At 43.8% G+C, this 24,874-nt stretch overlaps 1 protein-coding gene across 9 annotated transcripts in view; it reads left to right on the forward strand.

Annotated features, from left to right (window-relative positions):
* The window catches only part of fam135a (family with sequence similarity 135 member A), a 291,962-nt gene that overhangs the window by 182,836 nt on the left and 84,252 nt on the right, over positions 1-24,874 (forward strand). For 8 of the 9 annotated variants that reach the window (XR_011940623.1, XR_011940624.1, XM_072498374.1 and 5 more), the window contains 4 exons: positions 7,366-7,443; positions 7,707-7,756; positions 9,828-9,986; positions 20,836-20,909. Coding sequence is in view for 7 of the 9 variants with exons in the window: in XM_072498374.1 (XP_072354475.1) it covers positions 7,366-7,443; positions 7,707-7,756; positions 9,828-9,986; positions 20,836-20,909 (361 nt within the window). In the remaining 2 variants the exon portion in view is untranslated. The remainder of the gene's footprint in view (positions 1-7,365; positions 7,444-7,706; positions 7,757-9,827; positions 9,987-20,835; positions 20,910-24,874) is intronic. The other variant, XM_072498376.1, reaches the window with a different exon arrangement.

Genomic DNA, 24,874 nt, shown 5'->3' on the forward strand with positions numbered 1-24,874 from the left:
CGATTGACCCTCTTCCCCATTCTTTCTCTGCCATCAGCAAGTTCTCTTTCACCCAGGCGGCGTTCCTTCCCTCGCTAAAATAAAAGCAAATTACTGCGGATGCTGGAATCTGAAACCAAAGAGAAAATGCTGGGTCATGTGGACTCGAAACGTTAGTTCTTTTATCTCCCTACGGATGCTGCCGGTCTTGCTGAGATTTTCCAGCATTTTCTCTTTGGTCCCCCTTCCCTAGCTGTTTCTCTCCCCCCCCCTCCCCCCCTTTTTAGTTAGGTGCTGGTTGCGAACAAGTCTGTGAAGCGGTTTTTTCCACGTGTCGGAATCTTTCCATGAACGCCCTTATCGTGAATTTTATTTTCTCGAGTCTCAGGAACTCAACCAGTTCAGCGAGCAATTCCAAGGCCCTGGGCGGCACTTCCAACTTAGCCGAAGCCTCTGCCTGGTGATCAGTGAGGCGAAGGCCAGGACATCCACCCCCTTTCCTATCCAAAGCTCTGGATGCTTTGACACCCTGAAGACTGTCACAGGCTGGCACGGCTCCATCCCGACTCCCACCATCCTGGACATGGCCTCAGAAAAGGCCGTCCAGAACCCTCTGAGTCTGGGGCAGGACCAGGACATGTGGGTGTGGTTGTCTGGGCCCCCGACATCGCTCGCACGTATCCTCCAGCTCCGGGGAGAACCCACTCATGCCACCGTCTTGGTACGGTGCGCTGTGTATGCCACCTTGAGCTGCATCAGGCTTAGCCCGATGCAGGAGGAGGTGCAATTGATCCTATACAGTGTTTCGATACAGAGTCCTCCCCCTATTTCTCCTCCCATTTCCATCCGAACTCGTCCAGTGTGGTCGTGGCCTTTTCTATAAGTCATCCATAGATGTCACCACATTTGTCGCCCCTTAACTAGTCCAGCCCTACCTTTGTGTCCAGAATGTGTGCCAGGTCGGTGGGGGAATGGTTTTGTCTCCTTACGGAGAAAGTCGCGCAGGTACCTGATCTCCTTTCTTTTTGGGAGTTGGAGCCTGTCCCCCAGGGTCGTCCGTCTATCGTCCTTGCATATGTCCCCTACTCTGTATTCCTCTGTTCTTCGTCCACGTCCCAAATGTGGCATCTACTCTCGCCTAGTTCCATGTCCCTGGTGTAGCTACTGCCATGGGGCTCCGAGAGTGAGAGAGAGAGAGAGAGAGTGTGTGTGTAGGGGGAGGGGGGCAATGCAATGGTCAGTGCTCGGAGAGACATCTCCATGCAGGAGGCCTCCTCCATTAGGATCCAATCCGCTCACAGTTCCTTTAGCCACCCCCTCACCCTCTCCGCGTTTGCCACCCAGTGGTAAAATAAGAGGTTCGGTAGGGCCAGGCCTCCCACATGTCGCCCCCGCTGGGTCTTGCGAGTCCTAGGGACAACGGCCATGATTCACTTGTCGACCCTGGTGAAGAAGGATTTGGGGATGAAAATCGGGAATGATCAAAATACAAAGGGGAACTTGGGAGCACGTTCATTTTGACCCTCCGCACCTTTCCTGCCAGCAAAAGGGGGAGTGAGCCCCATCTTTGCAGATCCTTCTTCACTACCACCAGGCTGGAGAGGGTCCATTTGTGGAGCCACTTCCAGGTGTGGGCCACTTGGATCCCCAGGTATCTGAACTTGGTTTTGGTTACTTTAAATGGTAGTTACTTCAGCTCTGCCCCTCCTCGGGGGTTCACTGGGAAGATTTCGCTCTTTCTCAGGTTGAGTTTGAAACCTGAGAAGGCACCAAACTCACTAAGCAATCCTGTTATCTTTCCCAAACTGGCTTGGGGCTTCGACACATAGTGGAGCAGGTCATCTGCATAGAGCGAAACTCTATGCTTTCTGCCCCCTCTCCAAATGCCCCTACACCAGTCCGCCGATCTAAGGGTGATGGCCAGTGGTTCGATTGTCAGTGCGAACAGGAGAGGGGACAGCAGGCATTCCTGCCTCATTCCCCTGTGCAGCTGAAAGCATTCGGAGCTGGTGGTGTTCATCTGCAAACTTGCTGTAGGAACGCTGTTATAGGAGCTTCACCCACACGATGAACCCTGTCCCAAACTCAAACCGTTCAAGCACCTCCATGAGGTACCTCCATTCGACTCAATCGAAGGCTTTCTCAGCATCCAGGGAGACTATCTCCTCTATTGTCTTCCCCCGGGTGAGGTCATTATTACAGTTAGCAGGCGTCTGATATTCGCTGCCTGCCCTTGACAAACCCGGTCTGATCTTCTGGAATCGCTTTTGGCAGATACCTCGCCAGAGCATTCGTAAGGACTTTTGTATCAGTATTTAGGAGAGATATGGGTCTGTATGCTCCACACTCTGTTGAGTCTTTGTCCTTTTTGGGGATCATTGAGATCGAGGCCTGGGCCAGCATGGGCGTCAGGGTTCCGTTTGACAGTGAGTCGTTGAACATCTCCACGGGTGCGGGGTCAGTGCTGCTGAGAACTTTTTGCAAAAGTCTACCGGGAACCCGTTCGGTGTTGGCGCTTTCCCTAATTGCATGGAATCAATGCATTCCACGATTTCGCCCAGCCCTAGCAGTGCTTGGTTCCAGCCCTTGATTCCTGTCCTCTCCACCACTGGGTTCCCGGTAGACTTGTACAAAAAGTTCATGCAGGGAAACATTTGTAATTCCATTTCATAGCAGTATTTTAATTTAGCTCCTTAGCTCCATGTTATGTGATGCACCAATTTCAGTGTTATGATAGGTTAATTATCATTTCATAAATTACTTCTTAGACACCTACCCATCGCATGAATTAGGAGCAGGAGTAGGCCATTCAACCCCTCATGCCTGCTCCACCATTCAATAAGATAATGGCTGATCTGATGTGGTCTTAACTCTACTTTCCCACCATCCCGCATAACCCTTAAGTTCTTGTAGATCAAAAATCTGTCTAACTCAACATTGAGTATGTTCAATGACCTAGCCTCCACTGCTCTTTGAGAAAAATAAATCCAAAGAGAGGGGAATTTCCTCCTTAACTGTAACTTAAGGGAGATCCCTTATTTTCAAACCATGTCCCCTAGTCCTAGAAATTCCCTCGAGAGGCAACATTGTCTTAACACCTGACAAGACACCACAGAATCTTATGTTTCAATAAGCCCACTTCTCATTCCTCCGAGCTCCAATTCGTATAGGAAGAGGATAATTCTGAAGGTGCTCCAATTGAGTTTAACACCATTGTGTATATTTTGTGAACATGGAGTCTACTTCCATGACTATGACACAGCCTGAAGTATCAAAAACACATTTGTACCTGAGGAAGCAATATTTTATCTGTGGAATTACAACTATTATATAAACTTGGTTCAGAAAATTGCAGCTTTTTCTTAATGCTGTATAACAGCACTCTTGACCAGATAGTTAAAATTACTTCAATATGTGAAATGCTCATTAGTGCTGGTAGCAGGACCACAAAATGGTTCTTCAGAGAAATTCAGATTTTATGCAAGTACCAAATTTTCTAGTGTCCAATTTGATATTTCTAAATTTTAATTCTGCTGTTGCAAACATTTAAGACAATTGAAAGTCCCAAGGAAATTGAGGTTAAAATTGATTAACTTTGGTTATGGTTTGAACTGTAGTTCCAATGACAAGCAATGTATTTTAAAGAATAATTTGTTTTGGGATCAAAAGCTAGCTTAAATGTTGTGCTTCCAACCAGTTTTCCACAGTTGAGAAAAAAACAACATTATCAATGGCACTGAAATATACAATATTTTTTGTATATATTGTATATCCTTGTTAATAAGCAGTTAGCCGATTGCTTTTTCAGAATCTTTGTGATATTTCTTCCACAGGAAGATAATAGTTGATCCTAATGAGAAGGTTAATAATATGCTAAATGGATGTTTTAAAGACCAGTTGTTTGTTAACTTATCTGCATAAAAAGAGATGGAAACACAGGCCTGTTTGCTGCTACTGTCAGACTAAACGGTGCTGCAAAAGATATAAGCTGGCTGGTAGTTAGAAATGTTACAGGATCAGCTAAGAGATTCCGTTTCAGTCATGTGTTTACTTTTGATGCAAGCGTGGCATATTCTTTATTTTGTTTCATGCAAATATGATATAACGATTGGAACTGATTATAACTGTACTTGGTGAGAAATGAAACAGATAGAAGATTTAATTCAAGCTCAACTTCGTGTTTTCTTACACCACATTCAGAGAAATTCAAGAATTCAAGGGGGCAGTTTTGTTGCAGCCTCAAGTCACAGAAGCAAATATAGGGAAATTCAGGTCCGTGCTAGCAAAGTAAGACTCCAAATGTTTATGGCAGCAACTTAATTTGCAGTAGTTCCAACATTTTTAAAGTTGAAAAATTCAAATGAAGGCAAGTTTGAATAGAAATTGCTCTTCATACCAAATGAACATTGAACACGCTCACATTAAATTAGCTCTTTGTTCTAACTGGCATATTTACCCCATTTATCTTGAATAGGTTCAACTCCTTTTAAGTCGTAGAGAATTTTTTATGGTGGATCAAGCATTTGTGCCACATCAAAGAATTTTGTATGGTGGATTAAGCATTTGTACCACATCATTTGTGGTACAAGTTATTTTTGCACTTCATTATTTTGTTTACACAGCATATCCCGTTCATTTGGATGGCATAAACAGAAAATGCTGGAAATACTCAGCAGGCCAGGCAGCATCTGTATTTATGATACCAATAGCTGGCACTCGCTCATCTGGCAAATTGAAAAATCAGCAGAATATTTGGTTAAATAATTTACATTTTTGATAATTTGATAATTTTCCTTGAATGTTGAGTTTTTGAGGGTGTAGTGGAAATTATAATAAAGACAAATTCCTCGAGGTTCGATTTAAGGAAATTTATTTACACATAAATGCTTCTTGGCTCCTTGCATGATAGCCTCTTTCCCTCTTTTGCTAACCAGTATTCGAGGGACTCATTTCCTTCATTCAAACGATTATCATTATTGGGAACCCAGCCCCCATTTATTCCGGGTGGGACTGCAATCCCATCCTTCAAAGCTGACCAAGATGCACCATAAGAGTATTTTAGAAGCAGCAAAACATCCACTGGGAGGGGGCTATAAATAGCGCACATTTAAGTCAATTTCCAAGGATTGCTTTTATAGGCATTAGCTATTCTTAGAGATGTATATTTTTCTTTGTCAATTCAGAAAAGGTCAACTGTCTGCTGAAATGGTTAATGTTTCCTGCAAAACCTAAGGGGGCGGAGAACTTGGAATTATGCCATTTGCGTCTTTTCACGTAATCTAAAAACTTATTCATATTCAAATACTTTTATTCGGAATGGCACTTTCTTTCTTTTAAACTGATTTTAATTTCCAATGTTTAAGTGCATTAGAGAAAACTCAACACAAATCACTTAAGTTATAATCTCATACTCACAATGACAGATGATAAAAAATACAACCCAGTTAGCACTTCATGCTTTGACTAAAAGTAATTGGTTAAACAAAACACACAGATTCTCAGAGCTCACAAATATCACAGTTAACCGTTAGCCTTATCTCACGGCTACAGAAAATCTGAATTCCCTTTTCGACAGGAATCTATCTGTTACGCTTTTACCTTAATCTTCTATTTACTTTTACTCCCCTATTTTTTTTTTCCGAGAGGGGGTCAGCTTCATTAGATTCCTATGGGGGACATATGGGTTTTCCTACCTCATTCTGTTGCTTTACGATTGTTTCTTTTCATTTTCTTACTCATTTTGACTCCCTTATCTGTCTTCACCTTCTTTCTCGCTCCGGATGTCTTTACCGAGGCTTCGGGACAACCTGTGAGGGAGCGTCGAGTTTATTGCTCATCGTTCCTTCTGCAAAATACTTTAGAACATATATATAACAATATATTGTTATATCATTTACAAATCCTACAGAGAGCATACACCGGTGTTTATCCTTTATCCTTTCACAAACCTCAAAGTCTTTTTTAAATTTTAGCCTCTCAGGCACCTTTTTTCTTCCCATGTAGCGATCGTTAATTTATTAATTAAGATAACTCAGCCTAGCATGAGTCACCGGCCGGTAATTAAGGCTGCCGAGCGCCCCCCCCCCCCCCCCCCCCCGCCTTTTCAGCTGGGGACGCGCTATGGCTCTCTCCCTTTCAGCTGAGAAAGTCCTATTTATAGAGTTTCGGAGTTCACGTCCCGTTAAATTAGGGAAACTGCAATGACTACGCCAATTTGTCGTGGAAATTATAATAAGGACAAATTCCTCGAGGTTCGATTTAAGGAGATTTATTTCCACAAATATATTTGCGGAGAGAGTGTGTTCCGGCTGCATAGCCAGGGCACTGCACTCTGAGATTGGATTGAAGAAAGCATATTTTTATAGTCTGAAATAACAGCTTGAAGTAAACAGCCATGTTTATATTAAATAGACATTGGAAAGTACGTAAGACGAAATATGTAGTACTTATGTTCTTGCCCTTGGCTAAAAGCAACTCGAATACACATTTTGTTATCTTTCAGAGGACAGTGTGTTTTCATAATAAGGCCGACACCAAAATATTAAGCAGTATTTTGTTTATGTTGCCTGACCTTATTTTCGTTCAAAAGCAGTGTTGAACTATAGTCAAGCATTTCCCAGCATGCTTCTAAATTGGCAACTCATTAATTTCCCTTCCACAGAGGACCCTTAAAGGCAGAAATGTTCTTTTTGTCCCACTTGCTTTTCTTTCCACTCTTATGTGACCATCAGTTTTAGCACAAGAGAGAGAACTCTTTTAGTGTAAGCTGAATGGGATAAGATTTCTCAATTAAAATGTATAATGATCTCCTTTGATACATGAACAATGAGATGTAAAGCTAGTGGAAACATGCAACATTGAAACTTGTTTAAAAATGCAGTTTACTTAGTGACTATATAACCATGAATGGTTATCATGTATCAATTTTTTGTGGCTTGTTTTGCCATTTTTTGATGGTCCTCTTAATTAAAGCTATAAAGATACCTATCAATTCTAGGAACCATTCAAAGGGATATTTTGCTCTTTAATTTCTAATATTTTATGCATGGTTTTACTGCAGGCTTATAAGGCACCCATATAAATTGCTCTCTTTATATAATATGTTCTTCAGGAATATGCGTTATTAAGAAGATTTGCTGGTGTGTGCTACAACCAAGTGTCTAACAAAAGATATGGCCTAATAAGCATCATCTTTGCTTTTATCTTTTGATCTTTGTGCTTTGCTATGATATTAAAAGCATGGTAGCTAATGCTCACAATTTCTAAAAGCTTTGCTGAGGTATTCAGAGAGTTGCTATTTAGCAGCTAACCTTTAGAGAACTTGATAGGGTATAGGTTTGAAAAGAGGATACAATAACAAGCACGTGTGTACAATCCTATGACTAGCCATGACCAACATGCAGGTCCTTTATGAACGGCTCCTCAGAAGAAAATATCCAAGAACACAGAGGGACATCTTGATAGGTATGTCTACATGACTTCTAACAATAAACCTATATAATTCCTGTAGATGATTTTGTTCAGAATAGTTAATATAATTTCAAACAATGGATGTCAATGCTGATAGTGAGCAAATCAAAAGCAATTTGTGTGAATCTTAAAGTAGTCTATAAACTTATTCTGAAAAATTCAAGTGATCACAAACCTTAACATGCTGTTCTTTTACTGCTGCTGATATTTATTTTTCTAATAATTGTTTGTATTTTAATATAAACTTTATTTTTCAGAAGAGATTGATGTTGATGGCAGACTGTCAGAACTCTGTGAACAGATAAAGGTATGCATATTACTACAAATAGTTTTGACTTTGCAGAGATCATAACTGTTTCCAAACTGGAGCTCCTATTGAATACCTTCTTTTGTGCCAATTAACATTTGTATTTACTCCAAGAATGTAGTGGACACATTCTATAGCAGTCTAGTCTGAGAGATATCTCTTGTGCTGGCTTCAGTTGAATCTCTTGTGCTAGTTTTCATTGCCCTCTTGTAAATCCTGCATAAATGTTTAATGTAATTCTTTTAACCAGTAACTGCAGTAAGGTAATTATTTAGTACTGATCGCAAAGTCACAAGACTTCAAGTCCAGCTATTACTAAGGTTGTGAATGTCCGCAAAGATTATGGATCTGTGCTCCTACAGTAAATCTTGTATCTGACTTGCTAATTGCATGGCAGTGGTAAGGGTTATATTCTGGCTGTGAATTGACACATGGCAGATACAAGATTAAATCCTCCTCCAAGTCTAGCAGTGGGAAACTCTTTGCTTTTCAATAAACCGAATACGAGGGCCTACCAGAACCTTCATTTATGGCACTCTGTATCCCCTTCAATATATTTGTATTATTTGTGATATGTAAACATACATGACATCCACACGAATGCAAAATCCGTAGTGTCAATGTAGCAGTGAATCCTAGAAGCCAAAATAAATCATAATATCATGCATAATAAATGTACAATGCAGAAACTTAGGAAAATGTTCATAAGTTTATTTTATTGGTCTGGCATTATATTGGTGTCAATTCATTTCAATTTTAGAGTTTTAAATCAAAGTACTAAATTCATTTTCGTATTTAACGGGTCTTACTGATTTCTCAATCTGTCCTTGTGTCGTTTTCCTTGGAGTGTTTGTGTGTCCCGATATTCATTTACTCAATGCCTTGTGTATTCTAATCTTTACTTTCATAGTTAGTTTGTACTGCCAGATTATGGGTGAGGTGAATTTAGGTTTCCCCATCTTCCTCCTCTGGTTTCATGTCAATGTATTTCTGGTTCTGGTCGCCTCATTTTAGGAAGGATGTGGAAGCTTTGGAAAAGGTGCAAAGAAGATTTACCAGGATGTTGCCTGGAATGGAGAGTAGGTCTTACGAGGAAAGGTTGAGGGTGCTAGGCCTTTTCTCATTAGAACGGAGAAGGATGAGGGTCGACTTGATAGAGGTTTATAAGATGATCAGGGGACTAGATAGAGTAGACAGTCAGAGACTTTTTCCCCGGGTGCAACAAACCATTACAAGGGGACATAAATTTAAGGTGAATGGTGGAAGATATAGGGGGGATGTCAGAGGTAGGTTCTTTACCCAGAGAGTAGTGGGGGCATGGAATGCACTGCCTGTGGAAGTAGTTGAGTCGGAAACATTAGGGACCTTCAAGGAGCTATTGGATAGGTACATGGATTACAGTAAAATGATAGTGTAAATTTATTTGTTCTCAAGGGCAGCACGGTAGCATTGTGGATAGCACAATGCTTCACAGCTCCAGGGTCCCAGGTTCGATTCCGGCTTGGGTCACTGTCTGTGCGGAGTCTGCACGTCCTCCCCGTGTCTGCGTGGGTTTCCTCCGGGTGCTCCGGTTTCCTCCCACAGTCCAAAGATGTGCGGGTTAGGTGAATTGGCCAATGATAAATTGCCCTTAATGTCCAAATTGCCCTTGGTGTTGGGTGGAAGTGTTGAGTTTGGGTAGGGTGCTCTTTCCAAGAGCCGGTGCAGACTTAAAGGGCCGAATGGCCTCCTTCTGCACTGTAAATTCAATGATAATCTATGATTAATCTAGGACAAAGGTTCGGCACAATATCGTGGGCCAAAGGGCCTGTTCTGTGCTGTATTTTTCTATGTTCTATTTTTAGCTATGAATTTCAATACTGTTTGTTTGGGGATGTGGTGGAAAACTGATGTCTCTCAAAAATGGTAAAGGATTCATCACTATAACATTTTCTTCAATGCTCAAAAATGTTAGATAGCATTGCAGATAAGTGAACTCAATGTGTATATTGGGAAGCCCAAATATTGGGGGGGGGGGGGGGGGGGGGGGGTAAAATTAAAGGAGGCTTACAGTTTATGTCATCCATTCTAGCTGAAAGTGGAAAATCCTGATGATCTGCCAGAACTAGTAAACATGGATCTTGCGCAGCTTTGCTCTTTGCTGATGGCTCTTTGGGCACAATTTATAGAGATTGTGTCGCTACAAGGAGAAGTCGCAGCTTTATTGGCAAAAGAACACCATGTACTTCGTGTAAGTACATTATTATTTATTTACATGTGAAAACCTTGATTTGCAAATTAGACAAGTGTCATTGATGTCAAATTATATGAGATGGCAACATGGGAACACAGGCGAGTCAGTGTAGTCCACATTGAATACAAGTCTTAATCTTGCCTGCCCTGTTCCAATGTCACTTATTCCTCTTTCACCAACCACCATCATCAATATATTCTCAGTTGTCGACATGATCTCTACTTCAGACACCAACTCAAATCTTAAAAAAGAATTAGGAACAGGAATAGGCCATTTGGTCGACTGAGCTTGTTCTGCCATTCAGTAAGATGATGCCCGATGTGATTGTGACATTAAATCCACTTCTGCCCGCGCCGTCGCCTCCTCTCCCCCCCCCCCCCCCCCCCATGCCATGTGATCCTCGATTCCCTTATAGATCAAACATCTGTTGAGATTAGCCTTCAATATATTCAATGATCCAGTCTTTACTTTTCTCTCATGTAGAGAATCCCAAAGGTTAATGACCCTCTTGAGATTTTTTTTAAAATCGCCTCTTCTCTATCTTAAATGGGACAGCACATATTTTGAAATACACCCTTTTAATTCCTCTGTGTGAAAATGTTTGTCCAGCTCCCTATCCTAAAACTTTTTTGGATTTTCTATCTACGAGCCTGGTTATTGCTGGAATCTAATGTCTTAAAACATTTTGTAAGCTCTATTCATTGGCAGTGTGTTTCTCTACTCATGTAACTCATTTCCTTGTTACAGGTGAATCCAGAGTGAATTTATTTACAGTTTTACCATCACCCTGGTTTTCCATCCTGATTGTATAACTGTACTTTTTAACCCTTGTTGCTCTGTTTAACTGGTTATAAATATGGCGGTCAATATGGTTGCCTTCCTTAATCCTAATTATCTTTACTTTAGAGTTGCCAGATATCTCTCGATACCACCACAAGGTTCAAACCCGAATACTGATCAAAGAGCCAATACACCAGTTAGTTAGTTCAAAGTCAATACTATTTATTTACACACACAGTAAGATCTACTCATGCACAACAGTACTGCAAACTAAACTATCTCTAACACTAATGCCTACACTTAACTTCGGGTGCCCACTTAGTCAGAGGAACAATGGCCTTGTTCGGATCTGAGGCTGTTGAGTTTGAAGATATACAGGAGAACAGCTAAGGTCGTCCGTCTGGTAGCGAGCGTTGACCTTGAACTTACTTGCTTCTGGTGGACGGGTCTCTCCGCTTTGAGAGCCAAGTCCAAGAGAGCGAATCTCTCGTGGGGGTTCCTTCTTATACTTGGAGGGGCTTTGCGCACTTTTAGGCGGGCTTAAACTTGGTCCCAATTAATTGGGCCGCTTCACGATCACTGTTATCGATCTTGACCAATAAAGTGGTGGTGCACTGATGGCTGGGCGTGACTTAGGTGGCCATTGGCCTTGCTTTGTTTGTGCTTTTCGGTTGGGGAACTGGCGCCAGGATGTCTGCAATAGTATCGGTTACCTGAGTATCATTCCTTTGTTTCCCGGAGATGGGCCATCAATATGCTAATCGACCCATAGTTTCAATTCCGTCTGGGAGCTGTTTCCCAGATACACATTCAGGCTCTGTGCCTGCTTGTTTTCTAGCATTGTCCACAGTTCCCTATATTCTTTGCGAGCGTCCATTTTGTATTCTGGAAGTGGCTATCCCAGATGGCTACAATCCCTCCTTATGATCCTCAACGCGAAGCGTGAAGGATCATATTACTGCATCTTCTTTGTTCTATTCCTAAGTCGAGCACCCGTAAGCAGGGACAGGCTCTACTCTACTCTGTCCTATGGATTGGAACCTTACCTAAATTGTTTTATATACACACATTATTATAAAATTCTAAGGGGCACTATGACATTCATGCATTACAAAATAAAAACACGGGACCCTCTAACTATTCTTATCTAAACTATCCTTAGTCAAGTAAAAGAATTTACAACATTATAAACTATACAGTAGCAGCAATACAGGTCTCTGTAGCTTGGCAGTCAAGCACAGAGTTTTACATCTTTTTTATTAGAACAAATAAAAAAAAAAATCGATGCACTTTAATTCACTTAAAGAGAGTGGGGGGTTTGCTGAAGTCCGAAAATAAGGGGTCTGAAGGTATCTACCGGAGTGCGGGAGGCTTTCCTTCGCCATTTCCTAAGTCTCAGTGTCTGGATTCGCAAGTCAAAATGTCGCAATAACTAGTAGTGCTTCTACAACTTAGGACAGGGAATACCAGGGGATGAACTTGTCACACCAGGTTGGTGTATCAGTTACTGTCTCTGGGTGTAATGTATGGCAGGGATGGGAAACATTCATGGCCTGTGGGGTAGGGGTCAGGGGGGTCGCGTCCACGCGCAACTGGAGTGATCCTGCGAAGATCCAAATGTAGTCCATGATGTTTGTCTTCATGTTCTCTTCTTTCTTCCGTGGTCTTCCTGTGGCTTCTGTAGTTCTGGATTTCTGTGGACACGAGCATAATATCTGCTATTATCTTACTGTAGATCTCATATGTCTGTCTGTCTGTCCTTTTATTATCAATTACCCATTATAATTGGTCACCATATGTGGCTCCCTCATTTTTTTTTTAAACCAAATGTTTTGGGACAAGACATCCGAGAAGAAAATACTGTCACAGCGCGAGCAGTCTCGCAGCCTGTGCATTCGATGCGGTGAGTGTACCATCCCAGTGTTTGAGGATGTAAATAGCATATGGAGAGCAACCTAAGGGTCGCCGTAAAACAAACAAAAGAGTTTGAACCAAAAGTTCCGAATGGGGTGCGTATGGGCCGCGGCGGATAAGAAAGAGTGGAATCCCCGGGTAGGACGGTGGCCAGTGCCAGATGTGCACTATCCGAGCGTAGCTGACCAGATGGGGGTCATCAGGCAGGGTGGGAACCAGTGCCAATACTCCACTGCCTGAGCGACTGGGCAAGAACGGTAAGAATTTGTGTTTGCCGTGGATGTTGCCTCTCGTGATTACCTTCCAATCAGGACAGTAGTTATGATCGGTTGTCTGCCGACAAACTAGTTCCTTTAACTGCCAGTGGGCGTTAAAAGAGTGGTGGAGTGGGGCCATGAAAAACTTTAAGTGGACAAACAACATTCAAGATTTACAGTAACAAACATTTATTGTAACACACAAACATAACAAAAATCGTGCAGGTTCCATCAGAAAGGACACCGTAAATCTCCATCTGTTCCTTTTTACCATCATCTGGACACCTCATTGCTCTATAGCGAACAGAGTCGCAAAGGGGTTCATCTGGTGGGAGTTCACCATCTTCTCCGGGTTGCCATACTCGTGACTGGAGTAGCTGTGCCAAAGCTGCTTGGGGCGAATTGGAGTCCATCTCATCATTCTGGATGAGTCTGAACGAATTATTTCGGTGTCACTGTTTCGTGTCGAGGTTGGAGGTGGTAGGGGGCAATCCATAATCATCGGGCGGTGGGTCTGAATCAGGGGCCTTAATGTATGTGGTTTCAAAGGGGTCGAAGGAATCTTGTTCGGAGTCGCTGGGAGTGGGGCCTGGTGCAGGGGTGTTAATCGTGGCGTCGTGGCATGGGGCTGTCGCTATCGCTGTCGATGCTGTTTGGAGGAAGGGAGAGGCGGAATCGTGCCTCTGGGGGTGGAGTCGAAGTCGTGTCCGAGGATGCACTGGACTGGTTGGGGGAGGGTAGGAATAGGTTGTTCGTGGGCGGGGCGTGTTCATCTGCTGCTGCAAGTGAGATGTGGTGTGAATGGTTGTTCTGTGTGCCATAAGCTTTAAGCTGGTTTATCTGGAACCATGCAGACTTGCCATTGGGATAGGTGATTTTATATACGGAGGGGCTGACTTTATCAGAAATGGAGTACGGTCCTGCAAATTTGGGGGAAAGGAATGAGCTGGGGTTGTATAGGGATAGCATGACCTGCTGCCCTACTGCAAATTCTGTGGCATGTACTGTCTTGTCAAAGCAAACCTTGCTTTGCTTCTTGCGTGTCCCAAGCCTAACAGCTGCAGCGAGCTGGGCCGCTTTTACATTCTCTATAATCTGTTGAACTGCTTCCTCATGGGTGAGGGCGGTTACTGTGGGGCTGGCCAAATCGAGTCCTAAGAAATATTCTGTCCCTTTCGTGGGTCGTTCGGTCATGAGGATGTGGGGGGTGTATCCTATCGACGTGGATACCGTGTTCCTTATGAACATCAGTGCAAAGGGGAGAACTGTGTCCCAGGTGCTATTGCACTGTTGCGCCATTTTCCTGAGGGTTGCTTTTAAAGTTCTATTCATTCTTTCTACTATTCCGCTGGATTGGGGGTGGTATGCAATATGGAATCTTTGTTTGATTCCGAAAATTGTAAGGACGTTTTTCATCACTCGTCCTGTAAAATGTGAGCCTTGGTCGGACTCTATGCTGCGGGGAAGTCCCCATCTTGTAAAGATGTGCTGAGTGAGGATCTTGGCTGTCGCTTTAGCCGTGTTCGTTCTGGATGGAAAAGCTTCCACCCATTTTGTGAAGGTGTCGATGACCACCAACACATACTTAAAACCATTCTTGCAGGGGGTAGGGGTCCTATATAATCAATTTGCAAATTCGTCCATGGGCCATTAACGGGGCGGGTGTGACTAAGCTGACCTTTCCTTGCATATCTGTCCGGATTGTTCCGGGCACAGATTAAACAGTTTTCAATGTAGTGCGTTACATTGGCTTTTAAATCAGACCACCAGCAGAGAGGTCTGAGGTGGGCGAGGGTTGCTTCTATGCCTTGATGTCCATGGTTGTCATGGAATTGACAAATAATTTGGTTTCTGTCCTGACTGGGGACCACATAAATACCTTCTTGTAAAAGTACACCGTCATGTGTTGTCAACGTGTTCTTGCATTTATCGTAGGGGGCTGGGAAGTTGCCTTTTAAAACTTCCCTGAGCTTCTCATCTTCTTTTTGGGCCTGTGCTAAATCCTGAATGTTGGTCTGTGAGACCTGAACTGCGTGTACTGGGGCACTCTCGGGAGGATTCTAAAAGTGACCGTATCTGGAACCTGCCTTTGCTAGGGCGTCTGCCTTAACGTTACCGGGGGGGAAGAACAATGGTGGCTACGAACTTTAATAATGCCATATTTCCGATCTTTTGCTGTCTTTAAGATATGCTGGTGTAATGGGGCTGAGGGTAGGGGTTTTCTGTCTGCGGAAACTAAACCTCTAGATTCCCACAGGGGTAGGAATTCTGTCAAACTATTACAGACATATAAACTATCGGAATATATGTCGGCTGGGGTCGGGAACGAGTCGGGGTGCTCTACAATATATGCTATGGCTGCTAGTTCTGCTGCCTGTGAGCCTAAATGTCTGGGCAATTTCAAAGATATTTCTTCTAACGCCCGTCCCTGCGCGTACTCTGCATATATACCGCAACCAGTAATCCTTTTTCCGTTCAAAACTGTGGAGGAGCCATCCACATAAATCCTAAGGGGTGCGCCAATGTCTGTGGGCTGGGGTCTCTGGGGTGTAGTACCTGGTTTCGGGGGAGCTGACTTTGGTACAAAGGGTCCTGTGTTGTGTTTGGTGGAGATGATTTCACATTCATGTGGGGTGCCGGCATAGTGTAAATTGGCTGCGAGGAAAGTGTGTTTTTTTGTCCTATTTACTGTAATGGCCCTTCCCTGTAAGAGTAGGGTCCAACGGGCTGCGCGAATCTGGCTGACTGTGCCGTCCTTTAATCTACCATCAAGTAGGAGTTGTGCTGGGGTGTACTCAGTTAAAATGGTGATGGGGTTGAGTCCTGTAATGTAGGCGAAGTATTGAACTGCCCAAAAAACTGGGAGCAGGTGCCTTTTGCAGGCAGAAAATCCTTGCTCAACTGGATCAAGTACTCGTGAGGCGTATGCGACGGGGCCTAAACGATCATTTCTTTCCTGGAGGAGCACGGCCGAAAGGGTTCGGTCGGTGGTTGCAACTTCAATTGCGTACGAGGAGAGTGGATTTGGGACCTGTAATGCGGGGGCTGTGCTGAGTGCTCATTTTAATGCATCCACGGCATCCGTGTGCTGTGGAAGCCATTCCCATGGTGCTTGCTTCTTTAGGAGTTCGGAGAGGGGTGCTGCCTTTGTGGCAAAACCGTCGATGTGATTCCTACAGTAGCCAACCAGTCCTAGAAATGACTGAAGGGCTGTGACATTATGGGGCAGGGGTGATTTGATGATGGAGTCGATGCGTTTCTGCTCGATCTCTCGTTTGCCATGGGTGATCACCATGGGTTCCTGAATAAATTACTTTTTCTTGTAGAATCTGGGCCTTTTTGGGGTTCACTTTACACCCAATTTGCTGAAGGAGTCCTAATAGTTAGGCGAGAACCGAAATGTGCTCTCCCTTAGTGTCCGTCTGTAGAAGCAAGTCATCTACGTACTGGACCAGGCAATCGGGTCGGGAAAATTTGGCTAAACCATTCGCCAGCTGTCGGTGGAAAATGGAGGGGGAGGTGTGGAAGGCACATCCACGTATACTGCTGTCCCTGGAAGGTAAAGCAAATTAATATTGGCACGCTGTATCCAATGGAATGGACCAAATGCCGTTGCTAATGTCCAAAACCGAAAAAAAATTTTGATTTGAGTCCCTGTTTTAGCATTGTCTCGGGACTCGTGGCTACGGTGGGGGCTGCTACTGGGGTTACTTTGTTTAGTTCCCGATAATCAATGGTCAGTCGCCATGATCCATCGGGTTTCCTGACGGGCCAAATTGGGGCATTATTCGTTGATGCTACTGAACGGAGTATGCCTTGGTCAAGCAGACTCTGAATATCCTTTGCGATTTCTCCCTCTGCTTCTTGGGGAAAACCGTACTGCTTTTGGGGTCTGGGGTCGGGACTTGTAATGTTCACTAAGCCACAGTCATGCTTGTGCTGGGCAAAAGCTGCTTTATGTTGTTGCAAAACTTCCCAAACTTCTCTATCCTGACTAATGAATCGAGGGTCGAACCAGAAGTCTCCTACTGCGCTAATTCTGTTTTTGTAGTCTCCAACTGTGAGCGTGGTGGGGGCTCGTGCTGCCTTTGCCATTTTCCACACACATTTGTTTACGGGGTCGAATGATAGATTGTGGGAGCTCATAAAATCGATACCTAAAATGTGTTCGGCTGTCTGGGGTAGATTGACTAGAACTACGGGGTGTTTAATTTTAATGTTCCCTATCTGAATCGCTACAGGGGCTGTCATCTGTCCCTGCTGCAAGTGCCCTGTAAAACCGCTGAGAGTAATGGTGTCTGTGGTGGGACATGTGTCTCGCTGAAACATTGTGGAGGAGTTGAGCGTGGTGCGGGACCCTCCTGTGTCCCAAAGAAATTCTACGGGGTGTCCCCGGACTGTGCCTGCCACTATTGGTCTCCCGGACTTGTCCCAAAGGGTGTCGCAGACCCAATTGGGGAGTCCGAACACCGTCAATCGGTGCCGTTCATATCTGCGTTCTCGGAAAGGGCGCTAATACGATGGATTGGCTTGGCCCTATTCTTATTCAGGGTGCCTGTCTGCTGGTTTCGCTGCTGTTTCTGGGGCGCATTGCACACTCGTGCGTAATGTCCTAATTGGCCGTAATTATAACATTCTTGGGATTTAGTTTGCTGTGGGCTGTTTCTTCCCTCATTTACCCATGCGGGGTTCTGGTGCGTCCTAACTGGATGCATGTTCGCATCTGCCTGCTCTTCCTCTGCTTTACCGTAAGCTGATTTTCCCTGTACGGACTGTTCTCAAGTGCGGGATAATCTTTTTAGTACCCATTTCTCATTGTGGGCCTCGTCTGAGGGGTCGTAATTTGCGCAAGCTCTCTGTCCTGCTTCTGTCGCATGAGAGACTAGGATGCAGGTCCATTTGGCCATATTGTCTGGGGTCAAATGGGCGCGGGCTAACTCTCCAAATGGGCTAACTGTGTGAAATGAATCCACAGGCGTCCAGCAGTTGAGAGGAAACAAAACACCAAGTTGAGCAGTTACAGAAACAATGTAACGATTTAAAAGCAGCCCTAACGCTGTGGGGTGCTCTGTCTTTTTCTGCCTACATTTGTTTAGGCCTTCTACGGGGTCTCCTTTGTTGTAGCCGATCGCATCTAGGATCGCTGCATGCATTTCTTGGAGGGTGCCTCCTCCTACATTCTGTGGGTCGGGAAGGGCTGCCACGACTGAGAGGTCGAGGCTCAAAACTGTGAGCTTCACTTGCTCTTTTTCATCCAGGCCGTACATGGTCGCCTGTTGTTTGACTCTTGCGAAATAATGGTGTGGGTCCGATGTGGGTAGGAACGGTGTTATCTTATCGCACACGTCCCTTAATTGAGTGACGGTTAATGGGGTGGTGTACCGAAAATCTGGATCTCCGTTTGTTGTGGCCCTGTGCTGTGGTGACAGGGTTCATGGGGTTGTGCTCTGCCTGTGCAGTCGGGGGTGGAGGTGCTTCCTTTTCTGTGGTTTGCCCTGTGTACATGTTCCATGTACATATCTATGGGCAGTCTCATTTAACTCCTGCCAATCGGGGCCATTGTCTTGGCCTAATTGGTGTCCAAACGTGTTCTGGAATTCATTTTGTACAGAAAGCAGGGATTGCAGGTCTGCAATTTGCTTTCGGCATTTAGAGTGATCTACCGAGCTCTGCCTTTGTTCCATCGTGGAACTGTGGAGTGCTCGTAGGGCTGCTTTTAAATCGTTACATTGTTTCTGTAACTGCTCAACTTGGTGTTTTGTTTCCTCTCTTACCACTGAAAGCTGCATAAATGGGTGAGACAAGATTGGTGTGCCCATTTGACACCCGCCATCTCCTTTTCCTTCGCCGCTAACTGCTCTCTCAGTTCCTTGTTTGCTTTCTCATACTCACGTTTTCTTCACTATTCTTATCTCATTCTTCAATCTCTCTGCGGAGCGTCCTCACAACCTCCTCTGTGCCAAGCAGGACACGATTGCCATCGGCTTACGAGCTTTCCCTAAGCTCTTCTTATGGATCTCTGTCAGGTTCTCCCACCAAGTATGCCCTCTACTTCCGGGACCTGTTTCATCATTCGCACAAAATTCACTCCAAAGGAGCCATCCTTTCCCTTTGAGATATTTTCTAATTTCCTCTTCCCATACGGAACACTGTCCTACTCTACTGGTCGCTGCGACCTCGAAGTCCTGGGGGTTAATAAGGCGTTCCATTGCCTTCATTGCCATTTCTATCGCGATCTCTGGGGTTTCTACCGAATTTGGAACATGGGGGATAAAGTGGTGATGTAAACACGGGCACGGCTTACGCTATTTTCTGTTCTACAAAACTCCCGACAGTTTTACGCAACAAAATCTCTCAGGTTTACCATATATCTCTGTTAGTACGCAATCAAATAACACACTTCCGAATCTTGGTGGTTTGATCAGTATTGGTCTTACGCTTGTGGTTTTTCTTTTTCCAATTGGATTCTAATTCAAATTTGGGTTCTCTCGGAGTGACAACGCCACTTCTCGGTCGAGTCCCAGCGGAGTCGCCAGTAAAGTTGCTCTGTTTATCTGGTTATAAATATGGCAATTGATATGGTCACCTTCCTTAATCCTAATTATGTTTACTTTAGAGTCGCCAGGTATCTCTCGGTACCGCCACGAGGTTCAAACCCGAATACTGATCAAAGAGCCAATACACCAGTTAGTTAGTTCAAAGTCAATACTATTTATTTACACACACAGTAAGATCTACTCATGCACAACAGTACTGCAAACTAAACTATCTCTAACACTAATGCCTACACTTAACTTCGGGTGCCCACTTAGTCAGAGGAACAATGGCCTTGTTCGGATCTGAGGCTGTTGAGTTTGAAGATATACAGGAGAACAGTTAAGGTCGTCCGTCTGGTAGCGAGCGTTGACCTTGGACTTACTTGCTTCTGGTGATGCTGGTGCTCGGGTCTCTCCGCTTTGAGAGCCAAGTCCAAGAGAGCAAATCTCTCGTGGGGGTTCCTTCTTGGAGGGGCTTCGCGCACTTTTAGGCGGGCCTTAAACTTGGTCCCAATTAATTGGGCCGCTTCTCGATCACTGTTATCGATCTTGACCAATAAAGGGGTGGGTGCCCTGATGGCTGGGCGTGTCTTAGGTGGCCGTTGGCCTTGCTTTGTTTGTGCTTTTCGGTTGGGGAACTGGCGCCGGGATGTCTGCAATAGTATCGGTTACCTGAGTGTCATTCCTTTGTTTCCCGGAGATGGGCCATCAATATGCTAATCGACCCATAGTTTCAGTTCTGTCTGGGAGCTTTTTCCCAAATATACATTCAGGCTCTGTGCATGCTTGTTTTCTAGCATTGTCCACAGTTCCCTATATTATTTGCGAGCGTCCATTTTGTATTCTGGAAGTGGCCATCCCAGATGGCTACACCCTGACCACTCCTTTAATTCCTTGCTATTTTGTATTAATTCACATTGAACTGCATCCTGCACTTAGGTCAATTTACCTGAAGATGTGTATCTGACATAATCTTTTTTCTACTGTTTACTGATATTTACTCTTGGCTAACATCTGCATATTTGAGTATTTTGCTCCTATCATTGTCTGTGGTATAGTGCAGTTAAGACCAACCTTGGGTACCCTGTTGGTAATGTTTCTCTTTTCAGAAAATGACTACATTCATGGCTATTGTTCTTTGATACAAGTATCTCTCCAATACTATAATCACCCCCCTAATCCATGAGTCCTTGCCAGTGTATTAATCTGGAATACGCTACTTGGCCTAAAGTATTTTGTTATCTATGTGTCATGTTTCTAAACCATGTAAAATTTAAACTAGGGTTTTTGACATCTACTTTACAAAGTTTGCTGAAATTTTGGCTGTATTTGTTCCCTTCTTCCCCCACAATTGGATAGGTAAGAAGATTTTCAGAAGCCTTTTTCTGCATTGAACACCCTAGACAAGCGGCGTTAGCATATCAGGAATTACAGTAAGTAATGTAGAAACTGAAAAATAAGGCAAACAAATAGGTTCCGTTTTTTTGCTAGGAAATAACGTTTTCACTTTTGAGTGAAGGTTTCTTGCTACATTTTCTGTTTTGTGTCATCATAGTTGTTCAATGTGAATGCTAATTTTCAGTAACTTGTCGCTCTGGTAGATTAGTTTAATTTTTAAAATATAAATATAATGCAAGATTTTGTAAGTGTAGTCACTTGAGAAAAGAATTAATACTTTGGATTTTCACATGTGTATCTTTACATATTCAGGGCATAATTGTAAAGCTGCCCCAATTACTCTGGTAATCCTATTTAGCTGAGAATGAATATTTTGCATGGCTAAGATCTCAGAATTCTACAATATATTTATATGTTTAAAGCAGCTGTTCAATCAACTTCAATAATTTCCAGTCAGATTTACTGTTCTGATTCTAGATTCTCATATCCTGCAGAGGAGCCCCAGCCCTAACCTCCACTTCATTCCAATATATTTATGTGTGCACTTAAAGGAGACTTTACGTCTAAAGAACTTAAAATATTGATTTGCACTGAATTCTAGAGATATAAAGCTTCATAGAGATTGCTCATGTCATTGTTCTGTCTCGGGATTGAATTATGTGGATTGGCAACGGTAAACATATGACGCAGCAGCATTATTGCCAAAGAAAAGCAATCTTAGGGATTCTCAAGCAATGTAACAAATGCCTTCTGTTGTTTTGTACACTGTCCTGCTGCTTCCTTGTATTATACAACCTGTAAATTAAGCCATTGGTTTGTGCACAATTGTTAGGTATTTCATGCCTTTCAACCCAGAGAAAAGAACATAGTGGGCATTCTACATGATCTCCAGTAGTTGGTACAGGTAGGAGATAATCATGCAATCATAGAATTATCCAATTCCCTTTTGAAAGCTTCAGTTGAATCAGTCTTCGCCACATTCTCAGTCAGTGTATTCCAGATCCTAATCACTCCATGTAAAGAAGTTTTTTCATCTATCACCATTGCTTTTTTTGCCAATCATCTTAAACCCATGACTTCTGATCCTGGGACTGACTGCCAGCAGGAACAAAATTTTCACTGACTACTCTTCCCAGACCCCTCATGAATTTGAAAACAATTGTGCATATCTCCTGCAAAGAGTGTAATGGCCTTGGTTTCAACTTAAGCAATTTGATTTACTATAGTGCCTGCCATTATTGTTATGAGCATAAAGACAAAGAATTGGGAGAAAGCGTGAACTATAAGATGGAGCATGCATATCATAATGTAAAACTTTGGATCATGAGGAAAATAGGGGCTGAAGTGTTAATTAGCCTGGAACGCAAATAATTTTGGCTGCAAGGTTTCATCACAAGAATATCTTTGAAAGTTTATTTTTTTTTTACACTTGACAGCAAGACTAGCCATTTGTCCAGCATTCTACCCTCCCTGAAAAATGCTACATTATTTTTTAAAACAATATTTTATTGAAGGTTTCATATTTAACAAACAAAAACTGAACTATAACACAACTGCGAAAATTGTTCAAGTATCTTACAACTGTCGCATTAACAACACGAGAAATCAGAGATATAGAAAACTACACAACAAAAACTACATCCAAATCCCCCCAACAGCTGATGATAATAAACTATTTGAAGTATGAGATAAATGGCTGCCACCTCGGATAGAATCCCTCTACCGATCCCCTGACACGATGTGCTTGACCTTTTCCAGGTGTAAAATGCCCATAAGATCACCCAACCAGAAATGAGGCACTAGATGGAGCGGACTCCTTCCGCTCTCCTTCAGGCTATTGGTGAGTCAAAGGCGAGCGCATCAGCCCTCATCCCGGTCCGCGGCCCCAGCAAGTCCAACACCCCGAAAATGACCACCTACAGACAAGACTCCAGATCAATGTTAAGAACCGCTGGTGTTAAAGAAGGAGATCCAAAAACTCGCCATCTTGGACAAGATCTGAACATGTGGGTATGGTTGGCAGGCACATGAGCGTACTGCTCATACCTGTCCCCCACTCCATCAAAGAACCCACTCATCCTACTTTTGGTTAGATGAGCTCTATGAACCACCTTGAGTTGGATGAGGCTGAGCCACATGCAGGATGAGGTGGAATTTACCCTACTGAAGGCCTCATTCCACACATCCTCATCTAAGATGGGTCCCAATTCCTCCTCCCGTTTTATCTTCACTCGATCAAGCAGCAAAGATTCCAGTGAGATGGTCCGCTCATAGATGTTCAAGATCCTGACCCCCCTCCCCCAAGTCCTTGCCAACTGTAAGATTTCCTCCCAACAGGGACGGCTGTGGTGCTAAGGCAAATGAAGGGTGAACCCCGCAGACTAAGTTGCGCAGTTGAAAATATCGAAATAGATGTGACCCTGATGGTTGAAATTTTTTGTTGAGAACCCCTCCCAGTTGGCGAACCGTCCATCTATAAACGAACCGTCCATCTATAAACATCTCTAAAGCACTCTAGTCCCTTCCCTTCCCACGCCTTGAAAGTCGAATCCAAACCTGACGGCGAAAACGAATGTCTACCATTTATAGGAGCCAGTAATGACATGACACTCGGCTTGTAATGTTATCTGAGCTGCCTCCATATCTTCAAGGTGGAGAACGTCACTGGGTTTGAGGTATATCTCGTTGGAGAGAGTAGGAGTGGTGCTGTTACCAGGGCCCAGAAGCTCGACCCTTTCCACAAACTTGCCTCCATCCTGCCACACATGATGTCCAATTCTCTGAACCACCCCAACACCTTCTCCCCATTGGCCACCCAGTAACACATGAGGAAATTAGGTAGTGCCAAGCCCCCAAACTACCGGCCCCTCTGGAAGTCCACCCTGCAAATTCTCGGCGCCCTACCTGCCCATACAAAGGAATTCTCTAACTTGTTCACTCTAGCAAAGAACGATTTAGCGAGAAAAATAGGAAGGTATTGGAACAAAAATAGAAACCTCTGCAGAATGTTCATTTTGATGATTTAAACTCTGCCCGTCAGGGACAACGGGAGGCTACTCCATTTCTGTAAATAGAGTCTCACCTTATCTAACAAACTTATAAAATTTAACTTATGAAGCCTATGGCAATCATATGTCACCTGAATGCCAGATACCGGAAGCTATCTCTGGCCCAGTGGAAGGATAATAACCCCAGATTGGTTCCCCTCCCTGGGGGATTAACCAGAAAAAACTCACTTTTCCCCAGATTTAATTTATAGCCCGAAAAGGAGCCAAAGCTGCTCAGCAGTCTCATAATCTTGTCTAAAGAGGAGACCAGATCTGTGACATCCAGGAGCAGGTCTTCTGCATAAAGCGACACCCTATGTTCCTCCTCCTCCTCCATCCCCCAGAAGCCCTCAGCACCATCGCCAGAGTGAAAAGGAACGGCGACAATCGGCACCCCTGTCTTGTACCGCTGCTCAGAGGAAAGTATCCCGATCTTGTCGCATTGGTACGAACGCTAGCCATGGATTTGTAGAGAGCAGCTGCACCCATGAAATAAATTTCTGCCTGAGCCGAAACCTCCCAGGTACTTCCACTCCACTCTATTGAATGCTTTCTCTGCATCCATAGCTATAATCACATCTGGCTTAGGGGCCGAAGAAGGAGAGATAACAGCCATTCCTGCCCCCAGAAAAACACAAAGAATGTTCTAAAATAACCATCAGCCAGCTAAACCCCCCCCCCCCCCCCCCCCCATTCCACCCTAAATCCTTGAACTGGAACCAGGCCCACAGTTTGAGTCCCCCCACCCCAACCTAGACACTTAGCACACCAAACCAGTTAGTACTGGTTTTACAGCTGAAGCTCCTCCTCCCACCTCACTCCCATTCACCATCATTATACACTGCTAGCAAGGTAGCTCACATCAGGACAATGAAAGGGACAAGATCATTGCCCAATATGAGAATAAACTATTTCTAGGAAGACAAAAGATAAAGATCCAACAACCATACAAC

Source organism: Scyliorhinus torazame, chromosome 4 (assembly GCF_047496885.1).
Source record: "Scyliorhinus torazame isolate Kashiwa2021f chromosome 4, sScyTor2.1, whole genome shotgun sequence".
Classification (NCBI taxonomy): domain Eukaryota; kingdom Metazoa; phylum Chordata; class Chondrichthyes; order Carcharhiniformes; family Scyliorhinidae; genus Scyliorhinus; species Scyliorhinus torazame.